This window comes from Oxyura jamaicensis, chromosome 6, assembly GCF_011077185.1.
Source record: "Oxyura jamaicensis isolate SHBP4307 breed ruddy duck chromosome 6, BPBGC_Ojam_1.0, whole genome shotgun sequence".
Taxonomy (NCBI): domain Eukaryota; kingdom Metazoa; phylum Chordata; class Aves; order Anseriformes; family Anatidae; genus Oxyura; species Oxyura jamaicensis.
The window spans coordinates 24891352-24911453 of record NC_048898.1 but is presented as its reverse complement, the minus strand read 5'-3'; the positions used below and the strand labels follow the sequence as shown (position 1 = coordinate 24911453).

At 37.7% G+C, this 20102-nt stretch overlaps 1 protein-coding gene across 2 annotated transcripts in view; it reads left to right on the top strand.

The window, feature by feature from the left end:
- SORCS1 (sortilin related VPS10 domain containing receptor 1) overlaps positions 1-20102 on the top strand; it is a 292547-nt gene that overhangs the window by 78638 nt on the left and 193807 nt on the right. For both annotated transcript variants that reach the window (XM_035330764.1, XM_035330765.1), the window contains exon 2: positions 12048-12115. In XM_035330764.1, the coding sequence (XP_035186655.1) occupies positions 12048-12115 (68 nt within the window). The remainder of the gene's footprint in view (positions 1-12047; positions 12116-20102) is intronic.

Sequence of the window (20102 nt, the reverse complement as noted above, 5' to 3'; positions counted from 1 at the left end):
TCATCAGATTTTCATTAATGAACTGAAGAAAGCCAGCTAATTAAGTTTAGTTGTCCTTACATTCTACCTTGTCCCATTTTAAAGCAAATGATGACTCTGCTCATCGATACTGTAAAATCGTATGTTATTCTTATTTTTCACACTTGTTTGATGGTGATGACCAGTGGGTGCAAGCTGAATGGTTTGTTTCAGTTTTATTATGGCAAAACCAGTGCACTAAATTCTTTATTTTGTTGCTCATGTGATTAACACAAGCTAAAACATGCTGAATTTGACCCTGAGATTTCTGCTGATTTAGGATAAGCTGAGAACACAGCTTTTCTTTTTAGCATTATTGAGGAGTAACATGACCAAATGAATGTTGGCAGCCGGAGAGCTCATAAGGTGGCTTCTGAATCTTAGGTCTGAGACACATTAAATTCTAATTTAACTCCTTTAACAAAGGGTTGCCATAAGGAGACAAGACCTCCCATATTTGTCCTAGAGCAAACCAAAACCGGCACAGGGGTGATGCATTTTGCTGTCATTTTAGTGTAAGATGCATAGGAAATGACAGAACAGTGTTTGCAGGATATCCCCAACACAGTATAATAAGACTAACAAATAAAAAGTGTCCCTGTTGCACAAAGCTTTTTTTCTCTGTTTCTGGGAAACACTATTTGTGTCTATTATTATACTGTTCATCACTGACTGAAGATCAGCAGAAGCAGTATACATTCCCAACTGTGTTGATGGAGAAACTAGGATTATGGGGCAGGGAGTGCGTGTGTTTGTAAGCTTGGATCTGACTCCTGTGCTGTTAGAGCTAGGCAAGGTGGAAGCTGTAATTTAAAGCTAGAGCAGATCAGAACGTTATTAAGTCCATCTCCCTGTGCAGTAGAGGAAAGGTAGAATGATATCAACAATGAAGAGCCCAGAAGTTCATCAAACTAAGTATTCCCTTCCTGCCTTCCATAACTCTTAAACACTGCATGCTTGATATGTATAATAAAACCAACTTACATGACAGAACTGTTGTTAGGAGTGATCAATTAATGTTTTCAGGCACTTCTGGGACCTAAAGATGAAATGCATTTATGGTCATAAGTCTCACTACCCCTGTTGCCCCAGGATGAAAGTTTTACTTTAAAGATTCACTTTCTTCCCTGGGGTAAGAGGGAAGAAGTCTATTCAAGAGCATCATCCTTATCTCTGTGTAGTTGCCTTGTGGCTATACAACATCATTCAATAATTCTGTCAAGTAGTATCTTTTGCTTGTGACAGAGTGCTAAACGGTGATTTATTGCTTGAATACACATTGCTTTCATGAAAGTGATTTGTTTAAACAAAAATAGCATTAAATAAATTATTCATTGCATACTAATGTTTCATTTTTATATGATGTAGTGAACTCCTAAACAAGCAATCTGGGTATAGTGTACATACCACGTTAATCCTACTTTTCTTCTTGTATCCCCTCATCCCCCAGTCTTCTACCAGAACACAGTTTCTTTCCTAAGGAAAGACCTTTCTCTACTTTGTTACCTTTTTTTTAATATCTTTCCATTTCATTCTTTCCTCAGATTTGGGTGAATTATGTTCAAGTGGAGGTTTTGATTAGTGGTTTGAGAAATACAGTGTGTTTGGAGTTTATAGATATTTCTGAATCCTTCAGAAACTCCTGTCTTAACCAGGAAGACACAACCATAAATAAAGCTGGGAAAGTAGGATCCCAATGGTGGTATGTTTTCATAGTATGTTTTCATAAAGTCTCTTCTCACACATTTCCTCTGTTTCTGAGACTGCTATATGCTGTTCTCTTTTAACTGCCTGTGGCTATGCTCAAGCACTAGTTTTCACATAAGTTCAAGTCTTTAAGAAACTCCTGAGAAGTAAGTTTTCATTTGTAGATGCAGGCTTTCCAAATGTGTGCTTCAGGAATGGCTTCTCAGCACTTAAAATCTTTGTCCCTTGGCAAAGCCCAGAACATCCTGAATGGCTCGGAGTCTTTCAATAGCAAGCTCAAGAGCAGGCCAGGCACTGAACAGCTTAGTGCTTTTATTCAATTGACCCTTTCACCATTGCTGGATGTCCGCTCTAAATCACTGTCAGGAACTGCATATTTAAGCAAGAGCTGATGACTGACAGTGAATATAATAAGGTGTAAGAGAAGAAATTTCCTTCCAAGTGGTTTAGGGCTTCACCCTGCTCCGTTCTTAATTCAGAAATAATTCCCCAAAGGTCTATGTGAGTATTCAGTAAAATGAATAAACAGAAGATTGTGTTTCTCTCTTGAAACATGCACAGAGCACTCATGCCAAAGGTTTTTAAACATCAATGCAATTAGTGTGTAATCGATTCTCTTCGTACAGACTTTTGTCTTCTGAAATGAAACCTTGCATCTTTCTTAACTATTTTCCTTTGTATTAAAACATTTCAAGATGACAGGTAGCTTCTTTCCCTTGTTTTTGTCCTCTTTTCCCTCTTCTTTGTCTCCTTCTGACACTGGAAGAAAATCTATTACTACGTTTACTGGGAACCTAAACATCTCTGCTTTTGCTCCTACTGCAGTTTATTCCCTCAATTTTTAGCTCCTTTTCATTAACGCACTTATTTTTTTAGTCTGTTAATCACATGTGGAGATGATCAGATATATTTTCAAGAAAAAGAATCTTATTGAATGAAACAGGAATTTGTCAAAATGGATTTCAATGTTGGGGCAAAGACTCAAAGTGGGGAATTAAATCTCCATTACCAGCATCAGTTATTCAGCACATTTTTAATATTTTTAAAATTATTTTTATTTTTAATTTAAAATTATTTTTTTAGTCTTTTAAATTATTATTAAAATATTTTTCTTAAATTATTTTTAGACCATTATAATTTCATCCAAATGACAACCATGAAGACCATAGCTGTCTTTAAAAGATTTTTGAAAGAGATGCTTCATTTTTACTTCTCTTTATTGTAACATGTATCATAGTCTCCTCTAAAAGCTGTCAGCATGACAGAGACCCCTCTAAGATGAGTATAATAGAAACGACCATATATCATGCTCTACTGATTGAGTTATACAAGACTAATAAAGGAAACTATGAATAACAAGGTGATGCAACAAGGGGGAATTGTTTTAAACTAAAAGAGGGGAGACTTAGATTATGTTAGGAGGAAGTTCTTTACTTGGAGGGTGGTGAGACACTGGAACAGGCTGCCCAGAGTAGCTGTGGTGGAACAGCTGGAGGTGTTCAAGGCCAGGTTGGATGGGGCCCTGGGCAACCTGATCTAGTGGGAAGTATCCACAACATAAAATGTGAAGAAGTTTCCCAACTCATTTACATTTAGTATTCTGAACCCCCTAGTTCCTTTTGCTGTCCTAGGTCTTGTGAACTGAAAAAAAGTAAAAGAAAACAGTTCAGGACATTCATGACTTTACAGCTGTCTTTCATATCTCCTTCTTTGTCTCCTTCTCAGATTCAGTTTGAGAAAATTCTCATTAAAAAACAACAAAAAGCCATTCCACATTTTTGATCATCCTTGCTGGCTTTAAGTGATTTTTTTTATTATTACGCACAATAGTCACCATGGCTTTTGAATTAGGAAGAGTGTAATCTGCTGATTGCTGAAAGTTAATAAGGTGAAGCGTCATCCTCTGCAAGGCCAAATTTTTTTTTTCTTCTTTTTTTTTTTTTTTTTTCCTTCAAACTTATGTTATCAGCTCCTGTCACAGATATGGTTGTGGGCAACATCAGACTATTTTTTTTTGGTCCTTTTTTATTATTTTTTTTTTTTTCTTTACAGATTATTTATAACAAAGAATGTGGTGAAATCAGGAGTCAATAGTCAAGGTGCATAATCATGTGGTTGTCCTTCTCTGTCATCATGTTTTTCCTATCTTCCTTTGCCTGCTAATTTGCAGTCCATGTGAAAAGCAAATCACCAGGTATTCACATCTCCCTAGTTCTTGGAACTGGCCTAGTTTTCACAGACCCTGATACTTGCTAACAGGTAAAAAAAAAAAAAAAAAAAAATAATAATAATAATAAAATAATTGCTTAATAATATGAAGAACAAGATTTGTACTGATAATTTGTCCCAAATAATGAGTTCTCTAGAATCTCTTTATTCATGAGCAGCCTGTAAAATACTTATTCATGAATTATTCAGACTTGCTTGTGAATTTCTTTGAGAAAATTCCTTACACAGCTGACACTCCAAAGAGTTCATTGAGAATATTCTTGTGTTTTTGGTGGCTTCCTTCTTTTTCCCAACTGTAAAGTTCTATGTTGAAGCAGGGAGGTAGAGGAAGAAGGAAAAAGATAGTTCAATTATTTGCAGTCTTGCATTAAATGCTGCATACCTTCGTACACTACAGCCTAGCCAGAAAAATATGGGTTATTAACAGATAATGCAGAAGAAAGCTTCAAGTCCTTTATCTTTCTGCTTAATTATAGCAGGCCAACAAGCTTGTGAAAACTTAATTTAGTGCTTCTTTCTTATTGACTTATGTTCCTGCAAAGCAGGTGATGGAAAGGATCTCTAGAGTTTAATAAAGGTTTCATGGATCACTGTACATTTAAGTATACTTATCCAACCACAATCAAGACAGTTTTTTTTTTTTTTTTTTTTTTTTTTAAAAAAAAATTCCCCATTAAAAGTCATTGTGTTACCTCATCTTGTTAAGGGGTAGCTACAGCACTGTCATTTTTACACAGTTATATGTATTACAGTATCTCATTTAAAAAAATATTGAGGTCTGCTTGTGCTGTGTGGGACAGTTCCTATACCAAAACTTTTATAGTCCAGACAAATAGAGCAAGCAAACTGCACCAGCACTATTTGGCGTCCCAGAAACTCTGGACATGTTATGTGCTCCTTGCATGGGTGAAGAGTGCTGGAGAGGGTTAAGACTGAGGAGATTAAGAGGTTTTACAATAGGAGAGAACAAGGATCAAGCTATGGGGTAGACCGTGTAGCTTGTATATGACTGAAACTAGAAGCAGAAGGCAGAGCTAAGGAGGACGCAATATCTCTGGTATACATTATGGGCAAAACATAGTCTCTATCAGGTTATTAGTTCTGGTACAGAATTAATGTTCATGCAGACCATCTACAGTTATTCCATGCTGGAAATTGATAATCCTAAGGCTGTTGCTTGAAGGGAAAAAAAAAAGTGCACGTACACACACAAGAAAAAGAAATAAAAACAACAAAACTACTCAACTGTGGTGCTGGTCAAGAAGACAGAAAAGAACAGCAGCCTGAAAGCTGATGATCACAAATATATCCGATCACTTCATTTACTAGTTGCAGAAGAAGCAGACTGTAGCAGAAATCAGAGCTGCTCAAACTGATTCAGGAATCTGTCGTGTTTTGCAGTTGCGTATTAAAAATCACTTACCAAATTTATTGTTTTCAAATGATTCCAATGAAGACTTGAGAAAGGAGCAGTATATACACAAATAATGCTGAGAGCTGATGGTGCACCAGTCAGAAAAATGGGCAATTGTTGGACTAAATGTTTTTCAGTTCTGTGACTTAACCTGGGACAGATACACTCTCAACTGAAACAGATGCAAATATACATACAGAGCATGGATGTCTGAAACATTAAAGGAGAGGTGTTGTTTTTGCCCCCATAAGAAATGGCCTGTTGTGATTTTTGACATGAGCATTTAAATCCTATAGGACCAATCCTTCCGGCACAGTTTAAGGTCAATCTAGAGGTAGCATTGTAAAAATCAGACCCCAGGAAGTTATAGTGAACAACTTTAAAAATTTGACTGCATTCTTCTGTTTGAAAAATCTCTATCACTGTGGAGCTGTAAAAGTTGTTTGAATTTAGTACCATGTTGTACTGTGTCAAGTGGAAAGCATTTGCAGAGAAGACCTGGGGGTGGTGATGAGAATACAGCTGATAAAATGTATCCAAGATAAGAGCACTGTTGGTGTAAAAGAGAATGAGCTGGAATACCAGACAGATCATTTTGCATGGTGAGTCTTTAATAATGATCATTAGACATTAAGCACAATGATTTTTCTGGTCTGCATCCATGTTTAGTCTAACTTAAATAAGTACAGCCGTGTTTTAACATCATGTTCACATAGTGTTCCTAGGACTAAATTTGCCATAGTGAATAGTGCAAAACATAGATCCATGACTTAGTTATATGGCCACAGACAGCATCTGTTGCTTCCTTCCTGTTGTGCTATGAACCTGATCACCTTTGTGCAGACTCACTCATCACCGTGCTGTCCAGCTAGTTCAGCACTATTTTTAATGAGACTAAATATTTTTTGGCCTAGGGAGAAAAAGTCAGGTTAAAGGTAATCCTTGCATTACATTTGGAACTAGTGCTGAAGTAAAGGATGAACTTTGGTCAGTACCCTGTGCAGTACCATCTAGCCTTTCTAGATGCATTTGTGTAGCAGATGAAAACAAAATCAAGATAAAGATTTAACCTAGTACTAAAAGTGGGTTGGTAAAAAAGGAAGGGTGGAGTGAGATGGTGTATATGAGATGAATATGAGCTAAGATAGGTTTGAGAAAAATGAAGCTATATTTACCCTACATCTTCTCCCAAAGTTGCAGAGATGTGTCATGGGCCTGAACTGGACTCTTCAAAGAGCAGTATTTTTGATCCACTCACTGATTTTCATCTTAAACTTATAGGTAGGCCTTTACAGTCTTAAAAGGCAATCAAGGGTCAGGAGTTCTTAACAAACTGAAAAGATTTTAGCTTAAATTAAAACATTATGTCTTGCAAGGTATGAACAGCCTAACTTTCCTAGAATAGCTACTGGGAGCTGGTTTCCTCTGGGAGATACGTAAAACAGGTTTAAATACCTCTTCTGTCAGTCTGTTGTTTCTCAGGTGAGTGTGCTAACTCACCACTCCTTCTGTCTTTTTTTCTTCTGGGGCTTTTCCACTTTATATAAGTAATTCAAATAAGCATTTTTAGGGCTATACCATGGTGAGTGTGCTCACCAAGCATGCAATAGAGCCAAGATATTCTGCTATTTAACACAAAGTGATGGAGACTTTTCTCTCCACTTCCATACCTGTTATGGCAGAAAAACCTATGTTCTTCAGTAGGAACAGCATTTGAAGTAGGTCTTGCATTTCTCTGGAATAGGAAGAGCCATCTGTATTCAGACGAAAACTGGCATGAGACTGGATTTTCAACTTTTTTTTTTTTATTGTCTCTAATTTGCTTGTTGTTTTCTTCTTGCCCTTGTTGGGTTGTATTGATTGGTAAGCGATAAAGAAGGGGGAAAAATACAGTCCCGGGGGAAGAAGAAAAGGAGAAAATAAAAAAAGGCGAGACTATTTTTCATTTCTTTACTGTGTTCCTTCACAGCCGTATTCTGACATTTAGAACAACATAATATGCATGTCTCTGTTCATTAGGTTTCTCAGTACTACATAGTGACAGCCACAGAGGAGGGGGAGGGTGGTGAAGAAAGGAAAGAAAGAAATGATCTTAAACATGAGGTAACCTTTGCAGGCTAAATAACAAAGAAATGAGAACAGCAAAGGAGAAATACATTTTCTGAAAGAGTAAACATAACCAAAATCATGGCCTTGAATTAGGTTATTCAAATAACATTATGAAGGGGAAAAGGGAATACTGAACTCAAGGCAGAAATAACTAATTTGCTGCCCAATGACTTGTTTGTTTTGTACGCATATCTTTGAGCAGATCTATTACTAGTATTTGAACCAGAGTAAATGACACACAGAGATTGTTGAAAATAAGGATTGCTTTAAATGCTTGTATCAGCTCCTGACCCATTATAAAAGACAGAAGCTCAGGAAAATGGGAAATTTTCCTGTAGGGAAGCCTTTCTATGTTCTAGCAATAAGTATATACGCCATGTGCAGATATCTTAGCTATTACCCAACAAACTGGTTCATGTATATGCTACAATGTGTTGTCAAATACAAATAATAGCTTTGAAATATTAAATGTTAGAGATTTTATCATAATTTTACTCAGAAGCCTGGATATAACAATGTTACTTTAGATTTTAAAGGTCTATGCTGCAACAAACATGCATATTTTAATGGGTCCTAGAATACCTCTGTTTGTAGAAGAATTTAGATGTACCAAAAACAATAATAAAAAAGAAATACAACTTTCTCCACATTAGTTCAAAGTTCAAAACCAAGACATTTCAGCTCTCTGCAGGTGAAAAATTCTCATTGGCAGTTTTGTTTACTTTTGTCATGTCATTCTTTTTAGGGTGTCAATTACAATTTCTTTTTTAAATGAGGAAATTAAAGTTCTCAATGGAGTTTTCTTTTGTAGAAATGTGGAATCATAGAATCATTAAGGTTGGAAGAGACCTTCAGGATCATTTGGTCCAACCATCACCCTACTGACACTATCACCCAATAAGCCTTGTCCCTAAGCGCCATGTCAAACCTTTCCTTGAAAAACCTCAGGGACAGTGGTGCCACCACTTACCTGGATTTGTGATCTCTCCTCAAAGTTGGGACGGGGAGAGAGAAGTCAAAATATGAGTAACTTGTGAAAAATAATTGTTTACTTCTAGCAGTTGCACATTGTTAATTTTAGTAATCTACAAAATGAGGCCTGACTAATTCCTAGGTTTTACAGATGGGGGAAGTTGGTTTCATGAGATCTTTCTATGACTTTCGCCTTGTCAGCTCAAGGCAAAGAATGTGGGAAAATCCTACTATGTTTCTTATTTACTCTTCCTAGTTTCTATGCCTGCTGTTTTCTGGTCTACCTCTAAAACTATCAGATGTCAAAATATTTGTTAGGGGAATATTTATTAGTCACTTATGTCTCTAGTTCCTCTGGTAAGTAGAGGAGGAGAGTGCCAAGAAAAGATAACAAGGCTTGGAAAAAGATATAAGCAGCTTTCCTGCAACTGTCCAGCTGCTTTGCAGATCAAGGGAGGCTGGAAGCTGAAAGTATGTGCAGCTCCCACATCATATGGAAGGTCTCTACACAAGCTGGTGCTGAACCTTGTTACTGATTTTACTGTTATCTTTCATCAGAAGAGCAGTCATTTAGAAAGGCTTTACATACTCTCATGTGCTCACACCTCCTTTCTCTTCTGTTTCCCCTTTGCCCTCTTAAGTTTCATTCACTTGCTAAGTAGGGGATTTAAAGACATGTTCAAAGGGGTTAGGGATAGTAGTGACATGATTTGGACCCAGACACACAGCTGCCTGGCTGTCACCAATTAACGTTCCTAGAAAAGAGGAGATAGAAATTTTAGCACGTATAAAGCCTTAATTTGTTTGCAAAGCATATGTGCCCACTGCTGCTCTGCCATTGGGGGGCTAAAAATATGCACGTTGGCTACCTCTTCAAAGAGGTACCCTGCTGGCTGGAGGGAGGCTAGATGGCACTGAGGTCAGTGTGGTTTTGGGAGATAGGGGGGGAGGGGGGTATCCGTGTCAGAGTGCCCTTGGGGGTCAGCAGGCATAAGGAGCAGTGTGTGTGCATGTGATTACAAATGATATGAACTGCTCTCTGTCATAGCAGTTGTCCTTGGGGTCCCTGGCTAGGGCAGGAGTTATCTTGAGGCTGTTTTAGGGGGACATGACTATCAATCATTTTCCAGTTTGCTGCAGGGTGGCTGTTACTGGGGTGTCATGCTGGGATCCATGGTTGGTGGTCAGGGCATATGGAGGGGTCTGGGGGCATCTTGCTGTAGTGGGGAGCCATGTGAGGGAGGCACTGAGGAAATTAGGCCTGGAGACAGACCAGGAGTCACACAAGAGCTCAGGACTGAGCTCTGCCTGTAGTTGCAGGGAGTCCTAGGGCAGGTCCATGGACTCAGCTCAGGGAGCCTCAGGGCTGCCCTCTGTGCTGCCCTGGCCAGACCTCAGTGCCATCTAGCCTCCCTCCAGCCAGCAGGGTACCTCTTTGAAGAGGTAGCCAACGTGCATATTTGGTGAGGGGCAGAGCAGGCTGGTGGCTCCTGAGGGACTACGAGGTGTCCCCACAGGGCAGCAGTGGTGTGGGGAAGCCCTGGACATCAGGTATCTCCATGGGGATGCTCTTCAATGGTCTCCATTTATCTCTGCAACCATTTATCCAATGTCATCAAGCTACAAAGCTGGGGTGCCTGCCCTTGTCTTCTGCCTTGTGGGGTTTGCACTTTAACTGCTTGAGTTTCTGACCAGTCTTTTGTGAATAGCAACATGAGGCTCTCATTTTGGATGTAAATTAGTAAGTGAATGTAAAGGAAGATGAGAGAGAAGAGATTAAAATGAGAGTGAGCAGGTAGGAAGGAAGGCTTCTTTTCTTCCAGAGGATATTAGAAGATAATTGATTCTAGTCAACTGCTGTTTTTTCAAGTGCTTCTCCCATTTTTTCCATTAGATGTATGTGACTTGTGCTCATTCAGATCACAAATGTTTTGGACAGACCCTGTTTGTGCTATAAGGAATTTAAGTTGTGTTGTAGAAATGAATAAATCTGTCTCTTAAATGTATATAGCCTGTTCCCTGTGCTTCCTTTTTCAATAGCTATATACTTACTTATGTCCTCAGCTCCCACATACCACACTTTTTTTGGTCCTTATATGCTGAGCATATCGGAAAAGATTCTGTTGCTGCTGTGGCTGGTTCAGGGCTATTTGTGTGTAGGAGGCAGGATGGCTTTTTCCTTTGGAAAACGGTGATGGAAAGTTCAGTTCCTTTCTCTCAGTGCAAGCAGTGACTTGGATATTCCTCAGCCATACCGGTGTTAGCTTCCACAGAGCTTATAGGGACTGAATTTCCTCCAGTCCTTGGCTTATCTGCCAAATTGTTAGAAACTAGCTGATCAAAGTGAAAGTTATCAAGGGAATTGAAGGGTGCATATCTGCAAACCTCATTTCTTAGGAACCAAGGTTGAAGATGATAATGTAGAGGTATATAGATCAGGGTTTTTTGTCAGATGAGAAGTGTTGTGCCTCTTCAATTTATTGCAGTCTTAATGGGATAGGGAGGAGGAGATGTATGGTGATCTGGTAGGGAGAAATACAAAATAAATTAGTAGCAATAATAATGGTCTCATAGTTTGTCCCAAATGTAAGTCTTGTTAAAGGAGCTTGTCATCTTGAATGTCAGTTATTATTATATATATATATATATTTTTTTAGCGTTAACAAAAGAGCAGGCTGAAATATTTTGCTGGAAATTCTTTTTGATAAAATTTCCCTCCTCCCCTGGCAAGGTAATTTTATTCTAGAAGTGTCTGTTTTGACAGGAGGAAGAGCTGTTTATCAAAAGAGCCAATAAAACTAAATGTGGAAACGTTTCCATTCTGGCTAAGTCTAAAACCTCTCACTGAAGTCATAGAAACATTGGTTATTGGAAACATTTGGAGGTCCCTAGTTCAACCTCCTGCTCAAAACAGAGTTATCACCAGCTATAGATAAGGTCGACCCTGATTTTATCTGATTTTATCTGGTCAGGTCTTGAGAACCTCCAACAATGGAGGGTTCCACAGGTGTTCTGGGTAGCCTATCCCAGTGTTGAAAAATTTTCTTCATGGATATTCTTTGCTGATATCCAGTGTAAGTCTCCCAGGTCACAGTGGGTGATCATCTGCCAGTTTTTTTTTGTTGTTGTTGTTGTTGTTTGTTTTTGTTTGTTTGTTTTTCGTTTAACCATCTGCCACAAATGGAAAATTTGGCTGAACACAGGCTAGTGGGTTATCCTTGCACTGCAGCTGTGAAAAAGATCAGCAGTTTTAGTGCTTGTGAAACTGAGCAGAAAGTAACCTACCACAAAGCAGATCTTATCTAGTATCCTAAAACTGTATGTCTAGCATGTTAGCTCCTTCCCATGCATTCTTCGTCCTAGAGTTAAGGGAAGAACTTGTTGGCAAATGGAGAGCAGCTGAGCAGGAAAAGGTCTGACTGGCTCAAGATAGACCTCTGCAAATACTTCCCATGTCGGTTTAGGCAAATGCTTTTAAGAATACATTCAATTATGTTAAGCACCCATTAAAAGAATCCTAAATCCTCCCTGGGGTCATTTCAGTTCTATAAGATTGTAATTGTTTGAGACTAACCATGATTTCTTCTTTTGCCTTCAGGTGATTCTAATTCTGACAAAGCTGTATGACTACAACCTGGGAAGCATCACAGAAAGCTCTCTTTGGAGGTATGAAGATAATTAGAGCTAATAATTACCACCTTACTTAAATAGGAACATCCTGATACAATTCTTTTATTGAATTTAATTTTATTTTTTTTAAATATGCTGGAAGGTTTGTAGCTTACCCATCTCTCTTGTTTCTATTCTTTTGTACTCAAGGATGAAGAGGCTGAAGTCTTGATTGTTTTGTTTCAGCTAGATAACACTTCATGAATCTGCTGTCATTCGATTTCCCCTTTTCTGTCTTATTCAGAATCAAATCAACCAACCGGTTTATTTTTAGAACTCAACAGCCTCAGGTCCTTGTTTATAATGAAGAATCTCATGGCTGTCTACTGCCCAAATGATAGTTATGAAAAGTCAGTGCTGCTAAGACTGGGGGGAATATTTGAATATTTGCATTTAAAGTTTGCTCAAATGAGTATTCTAGGTCTGTTTGTTCAGAACTCATAGTTTTAGTACCAGATAATGGATTTCCACTCATGTGGTGATATCTGCTGTAGTAATTTATAGGGGATGCCTTGTTACTTTTGATTTCAAAAGCATATCATGCATACATATTTGGCTTCACGGAGAGCAGGTAGTACTTTTTTTTTTTTTTTTTTTTTTTTTTTTTTTTTTATAAATCTCAGAAATGGATCTAAGGGGTGTTTACTTCATATGTCTTTAGTGGTAGCATCAGGAGTTGTAATGGATGAAAGGGGAGTTTTCTCATCCTTTCATCTACAAAGCTTTGGTGGGCAGACTAGGGCTTTGTTTGCAGGTTTGATGGAGGTGGACAGACCTTGTATTAATACAAGAAAACTATATTTAAAACAAACAAACAAAAACCTAAAACTTCATGTGAGATTGAACTTGTTTTGATAAACTTGTTTAGGAAAGGATTTTCAGCTCCCAGGAAGAATTTTGTGTCAGAACTATAAAAAATAACCTTTCTGTCCAAGGAAATGAGTAGGGATTTAAGAGAATGACACAGGAAGGTTGTGTCCTGGAGTGTATTGTAAACTCAGGGTAGTGCTCTACCACACTAGCCTGTAGAAGAAAAGTGTATTGTTTCTCTCTGCCCTAAATAAATTTAAAAAGGATTTTTTTTTCTTTTTTTTTTTAAAAGGAGGGTGAAACCACCTCCAAACTAAAGAAATATCAAAACTTCATGAATTTTCATTCTAGTGATAGGAACACACAAAATTATTAGCATTTTGTGTTGTTGGATAAATAGTTTCTCATCTTACTTTTGGGATAGTTTAATCTTTCCATTTCATATACATCACTGCTAGGGCTTGAGATCAAAAATGGTCTTATTGTCTCTACTACCCTTTTTAGGATATGCACATTGAGGAGCTCAACCCAGGATCTCTCAGGACTGTCGCTTTTGCAGAATTTTTCTAAAGGGACTTTGGGTTAGATTGATTCCACAGTGGCTTCAAGAAATAATATTCATAAATGCAAAATCTGTTATTTTTATTTCCTCTTACTAACCTCACTTGTTTCTCCCTGAAAAAATCTCCATCTGTTCTATTAGTCATTGAGAAAGGCACGGTGTTTCACCATGTGGAGAAACCTCCTTCCATGTTGCTGTCAGTGCTCAAGAACTACTTGTGATGCAATACAGGATTGAGTTGAGATACTAATTTAGGACTAAATATAGTATAGCCATATCGGAGAGGAGAAAACACCTCTTATTGAGGTGTGTGAACTTGGGCACAAAATTGTGCTGGTGAGTTTATGCTGTTGCCTGTTCCAGAATTTCTGTGGAGTCTGAATTTTACCTTTATTAAAAGACAGAAGGGACCGTGGATATCACTGGAAGGTTGTACCAGAATCTGGGACTTTGGTGGTATACCAGGCCTAGATCTGGTGAGTGTTGTGCGCTAGTCTATACTTCGGACTGTCCTAATGTTAGAATGTGGCATAACATCAGTAAAGGTATATTGTTTCCTCTTATCCAGTATCCTATTGCCAAAAAGTAGTCTAGGAGAGACTATATGAACAGGAGCTTCATATGTGACACTTCCTTATAATATTCTCCCAGCCTTCATTCTTAGGGTTGACATGTAGGGTCCTTCCTTACCCTTCAGTTTAAGGTCCGTCTGAGTCTGAAAAATCTTTTGCTTTTAGTAGGTTAGGGGTTTTTACTCATATATAAAATGTTTCATTTCTCAGTGGTTTCAAGAAAGAATATTCACAAATGTAAAACTTTACTAGATATAAACTAACTTCCTTAGTATCTTCTAGAGTGTTTTGATATTAATACCCTTGACATCTTGAAGCAAAGAGTACCATAGATTTGAGAAACCAAACACTTGGCTTGTTTTGAACCTGTCAGCTCTAGTTTCACTTTGCACATCTCACTTGTCAAGACTTGGTTACAGCTGCATGGACAACCACCCAGAATCCCAGGGCTAATGTTTTTGACTAGAAGATATTAGAGGAGAACCAGCACAGCTAAAATGAACATATGTATCTTTGCAGTGCTCCGCTATTATACGTGATTGGCCCTTTGGTGTTCATGACTTCTCTGTCACCAGTGTACTTCATTCTCTTACCTTGTTCCCGTTGCCTTACTTCAGTCCCAGTTGGTTATACTGTGCTCCATCCCAAGTCTGGCTCTGCTGTTAGATCCCTGTTCACCATGCAGGCATGTGTTTGGATCTCTAATAAATATGCCTCTCAAGATCCCATGACAGCTTCTCTGTTCTTTCTGTGATGGAAGGAAATGACAAAATGGGCATATCTTATTACTTATTGTACCTGACAGGGAGGTTATTAGCTGTCGCACCTCCTGGCTACTTAAGTGACATGTTAATTTACATCTCCTTTCTTGTTTCAAAAAGATACAAAAATGCATTTGAGTGAAGGGAAGAAACATATCTTATGCTTCAGTTTATTTCTTGCCTCTAGGTTTGATGCTAGGGGATGAAAGAAATCATGATCTTGTGTCTGGTTTGATTTCTGATGTGAAGAGTTTTGTTTTTGAAGGATAGAGGAGAAAGACAGGTAATTCTGCAGGTACCCACAACTGAAGAGGAATCTCTGCCTTGAGAACATGACAAAGAAATACCATTGTTGCCTCCTGTGCAGAGTGCATTCTCAAAAGGTTGATGAATGATGAGGGGTGATTTAGAATCATGTCACAGGCACGAGTCATTTGTGCTATAGCTGGTTATAAGCACATCTGTCAGTGGAAGGTGTAGTTGGGTGATTTAAGCAGTTTTGTGACTGATGGGACTGTAACCATCTATAACACAACTATGCCATTGCCTACAAGATATGAATCTGTCTTCATAAACACACTGCTACCTACTAGGATGACATTTCTTTGCAATTTTTCAGCCAGTTTAACCACAGCTGGCTGCAGTACTAATGGATGGAGATCGCCCTTCTGAAACGAACAATGAATTAAGACACTACTGGTGACAGACACAAAGGGACAAAATACAGTAAAAGGAAATAAATAGATTCTAAACCATCTTCTAAAGTACTAAGGTTCAGAAGCTCACCAAGCTTTAGGTGTCAAGTGAACTGCTGATTCTATATATGGTAAATTAAATTTTGTATCAGTCTGGACCTGACTTTAATTATGTTATCATCTTGGCATACTTTTTCCACTGTTTTAGTTGAGGTGATTTATTTATTTATTTTTCTATAGAAGAGAAAGAAAACAGGGAGGAGAAAAGATTATCTGTCACTGAGCAATTAACTGAGTGTACTGGGTTTATTTCTCTTCCTGTCTTGCATATCTATCAGATCGCAAAGAGGATTAAGCAGTGAGAGTTAGGAGAGGATGTTTTTATTGCCGGAATAAGATAAGCTTATGTTTCCAGTAAATAAAAATGTCAGAATAATCACTATGGTATCCATGACTGCAGACAGTTGTAGGGAAGGACTGATTTTTTTTTTTTATTATTATTATTATTTTTTTTTTTTGTATAAATATGATACTCTGAAGAGATGTACAGGACTCCTTCCCACAGGACCTTGACAGGCTGACAAAAAATGAATGTTGCCATTCACCTCTTTCTTTTCTTATAGCTCTGTATTTGGTTAGAAATTACTAATTTCCTGTAAATGTAACAGTAATTAAACTTTGCTTTTCAGTCAGTATGTAGGAAGATGTAGGGTTTGCTTGGCTTGAGAACATTTATGTCTAAACAGATATCTGTTGTTCTATTCTGGTAGTTACTGATGTTGCTTCTATACTTGGATGCTGTACTTGAACTCTCATCTCCCAGTTCAGGCCTGCTGATAACTTCCAGCCTGTACTCCGCAGTTTTTAGTTTCTGCAGTAAGGAAGCTTCTGTATGTGTGCTGTAAAGCAATCTCAAGAACTCTGGAAAAAACTCATGCATCACATAGATCTAGTTTTAATTTTCCATATGTAAAGTAGGGGATAATAAAAGTTACTTTTTGAGAGAAGTGAATTTTGGATGGATTTAGCTAACTAGTGTCTTCAATATTTTGAAGATCACATGGTGATAAATATTAGATAAAATGTCTCAGAACTCCAGGGCTCTGTTTCTAGATTTGTCATGGAATTCTTTATTACCCTTGAGCCTCAGTCTTTTAGGCTATCAGTTTACTAATCACCTACTTCTGACACCACCAACACGTTATCCTCCACTTCTGTCCCTTCAAGAAGAGAAACTGGATATTTCCAAGATTAAATAATAATAATAATAAGAAGAAATAATAATAATAAAAAAAATCCTTAGAGCATCTCCACTTCTAGGTATAAGAGTAGCTTTCATTTCTTCCATAGTACTATTTAATAAAATAAGGAATTCACTGGGAGTTGAGTGTAAGATGACATCTCTTGCTCAAGGAAGTGTAAGCAATATGCATTTAAAGAATTACAGCTGTGTCCTAATTGTGTTTCTGTTCTCTTCTACTATTAGCCACTTCAGAAGACAAGATACTGGGCAAAGGTAGACTTGAAGTCTAAGTACCATCAGTATTGTGTGATGAGTAATCTTGCAGTCATCATCATGCAGGGAAGTGATATGGTGAAAATGCTTGTTGATGGAAATAGGTTTGTGTTAGTATGTCAGATCATCAAAAGGAGCAATGGAGTAACAGAAATGAGTTATTTCCTCTTACAGCTGCTATAGGGATAGGAGTTTTAGGGAGAGAGGTAAAGACTGAAGAGCCTTTCTGGATACAGCCTTGCAATATTAGCCAGTGATGCCTGATAACTTTATTGTGAATCTTATTTGAAAATTTTCCTTATTTTGACTGTACATTTACATCAAAAAAGTATTTCTAAATAATATAGATGTTTTGAAGCCTCATGCATTTTTGTTTCTGTATGAAATTTTCTGGCTCCTTGCTATGTCTGTAAGAACACCCTCTTTTCAGATCAGAGCTATGGTTATCCATGTCATCTTCAGTACTGTTGACATGTTTGTGAAGATTTTCTTCCTCTTTACTAGAAAGTCCTTACAGCAGGAGACTCCAAAATTTGGCGGTATTTTCCTCCCTTGAGGGGAATTTCCAGTAAATGTCTGTTGCTGTATTGTCCTGCTGCACATTGTATGCTGGTTCCTTACTTCTGTTTTGCAGATGGGCTGTTCACACACATTTTTCTACCTGCTGAGCTGCATTAGTAAGGTCATAACCTGTGGTTTAGTGACATATTGTGCTCTGCAACAGCAGATTAGGGACTTTTAGATGGAGTAGATAAGAGAAGCAAATCCACGTGAGAGATGAACTGACAAAGGGGGGGGAGGGGAAGTCATTAAGTACATTTTAACCAGCAGTTCTGTGGGAAAGGGGAATGCAAAAAGGATTATTCGAAATGCTTTTATCTATAAATGTGATACTTTGGTTGCTCAGTGTGACTGAGTCATTTTCCTTAACTGAATATCAGAGCTTGATAAATGCTGCTGTATTATCTCCCACAGGTATTTAGTGAAATTGTAACAATAACACTTCCTCGTCTTTTTATTTTATTTTCATTTTTGCTCCTGGAAACATGTGAACCACTGGATGTTCTGTGTTTAGATGCTGGAGAGCATTTATAGGGAAAGGAACATATCTACATTCTCAGCGGTTTTTGTATGAAGAAATATAATTTTTTTTATATCACAGCAGGAGATCTGTTTCTGCTGGAAGCAGGCTTAGAACATGGATTTCAAGCACTAACTGAACGTGGAGCTGAGTGCAACCTTTTTCTTGGTTGATGGGACTGTTCAACCATCACACTCCCTAGGGACTTTGTAGCTTCTATAGCTATCAGATTTTCACGTGTATGCTTATTTTATTCTGGTGATTTACAATAAAAATTTCTATCATGGTCAACTCTTCCAGTTAGTTGTCATAGTTCTCTGGGATGTCTTGTCTGCTGTCAAAAAGAGTTCCAATAAAACTGGAGAGAGGGAGAAACAAACAAACAAACAAAAAAACAGACTTATTTAAGAAACAGCAAACAGCAGATGCTTTAATTGATCCTCAGTTAGTAGGATGTTAAAATCTTACTGGATTTTGCCATATTCTTACCTTCCCTGAAGCATGAGGGCCAGGATAGCTCTTGCATTTTGTGACCTAACTTCTATCTTTATTTAATCAATGGCAAATAAGTTGTGCCTTGACAGTATGAGGAGTCATACTGTGATATTTTGAAGGATCAGATTTGGCTGAGGATTTAGTGATATGCTCCTCATTGCCTGGCCTGTATTGATAAAAACATTCAGCACTAATGAGAATGCAAATTTATTAAGAATATTAAAAATGTGTTCCCTGTTGCAGCCAGTTGTGAAATGTAGGAGTGCTATCAAGTAAATCAAAAAGAACACCAATCCATTTTCTTCATGAAACAGCATGTAAATCAATGTTATGAATATTAACGCTGACATATATTATCAATATACTGTAAATAACAGGTGCACAATGTTCATGCTGCTTTATAGACATGTAATGTTTAAGTGCAGTTTGTCATTCTTCTGTAGATTAAAAAATGAACTTTTACATCTGTGTTTCCCAGACTGTATCTGTTTGTGTAAATTAGATTTTTTTTATTTTTTATTTTTATTTTTTTTTAAAAAGTAAACTGAATTATGGGATGTATCCATTTGTTCTGGCTGTGTAATAAATGCAAACAGGCTAGACTTGATATGCAAGAAGAAAGAAAAAATACTGTAGTTATCAGCTCATGAACAGAAAGCAAAACACTCTTAATGTTCTTATTTTTTTCCCCACTGCACATACTCTTCCTTTTGCAAGGATGTGTAAAGATGTACTTGTCTTTTCAGAGGGTTATATACTCATCTAGTCACAAAAAATGTATTTGAGTCTGAGCTTGAGTAAACCAAAGCTACTCCAGTTTATACTAGCTTGAGCTCTGAGGTCTTCAAATCCAGGTACCATATTTCTGTATCTGTGCCTTGGGAATTGCACAGGCAAATATTCAATGTTTATTATTACTGTAGAAAGAGCCGGATGTGTCTTTTTGGTGTCTCTTGAAGGATGTGATGAAACAACTGTACATGATGTGCTGTAAAAATGCCTATTTAAATTGACACCAAATACTGACTACTCTTTACACAAAAACACAATAGCTTGCTTGGAAGTGACCTTTTCTTCTGATTTCTCTAATCTACCAGATAAGAAATGGACAATGCAGAACAGGAGCAATAAAGCTCACAATTAATCAGCTTGTATCTTCAATATTGATAGCAAAGAGAAAGTGAATACTGTGCTTTGCAGGGAGCTGGGGCGATGAGCGTGAGGAAGGTTCATTTTACCTCTTGTCATTCAGCTATCCTGGCAGGAGCAGGCAGGTTCCATGGAGCATGCAAACCTCATACCCTTGACGACTTCTGTGTACTCAATGCTGAGAAGGTTTGTGTGTGTCTGACAGGGACAGCTAGAAGAAGCTTGATTCTTAGTGAGCAAGGAGGTAGTTTGCTGTTGGAATTCCCCTTACAAAGGTTTGGAGAAGGTGTATGGGGATTCAGGAACGTGTTTTTTTTTTTTTTTTTTTTTTTTTTTTTTTTTC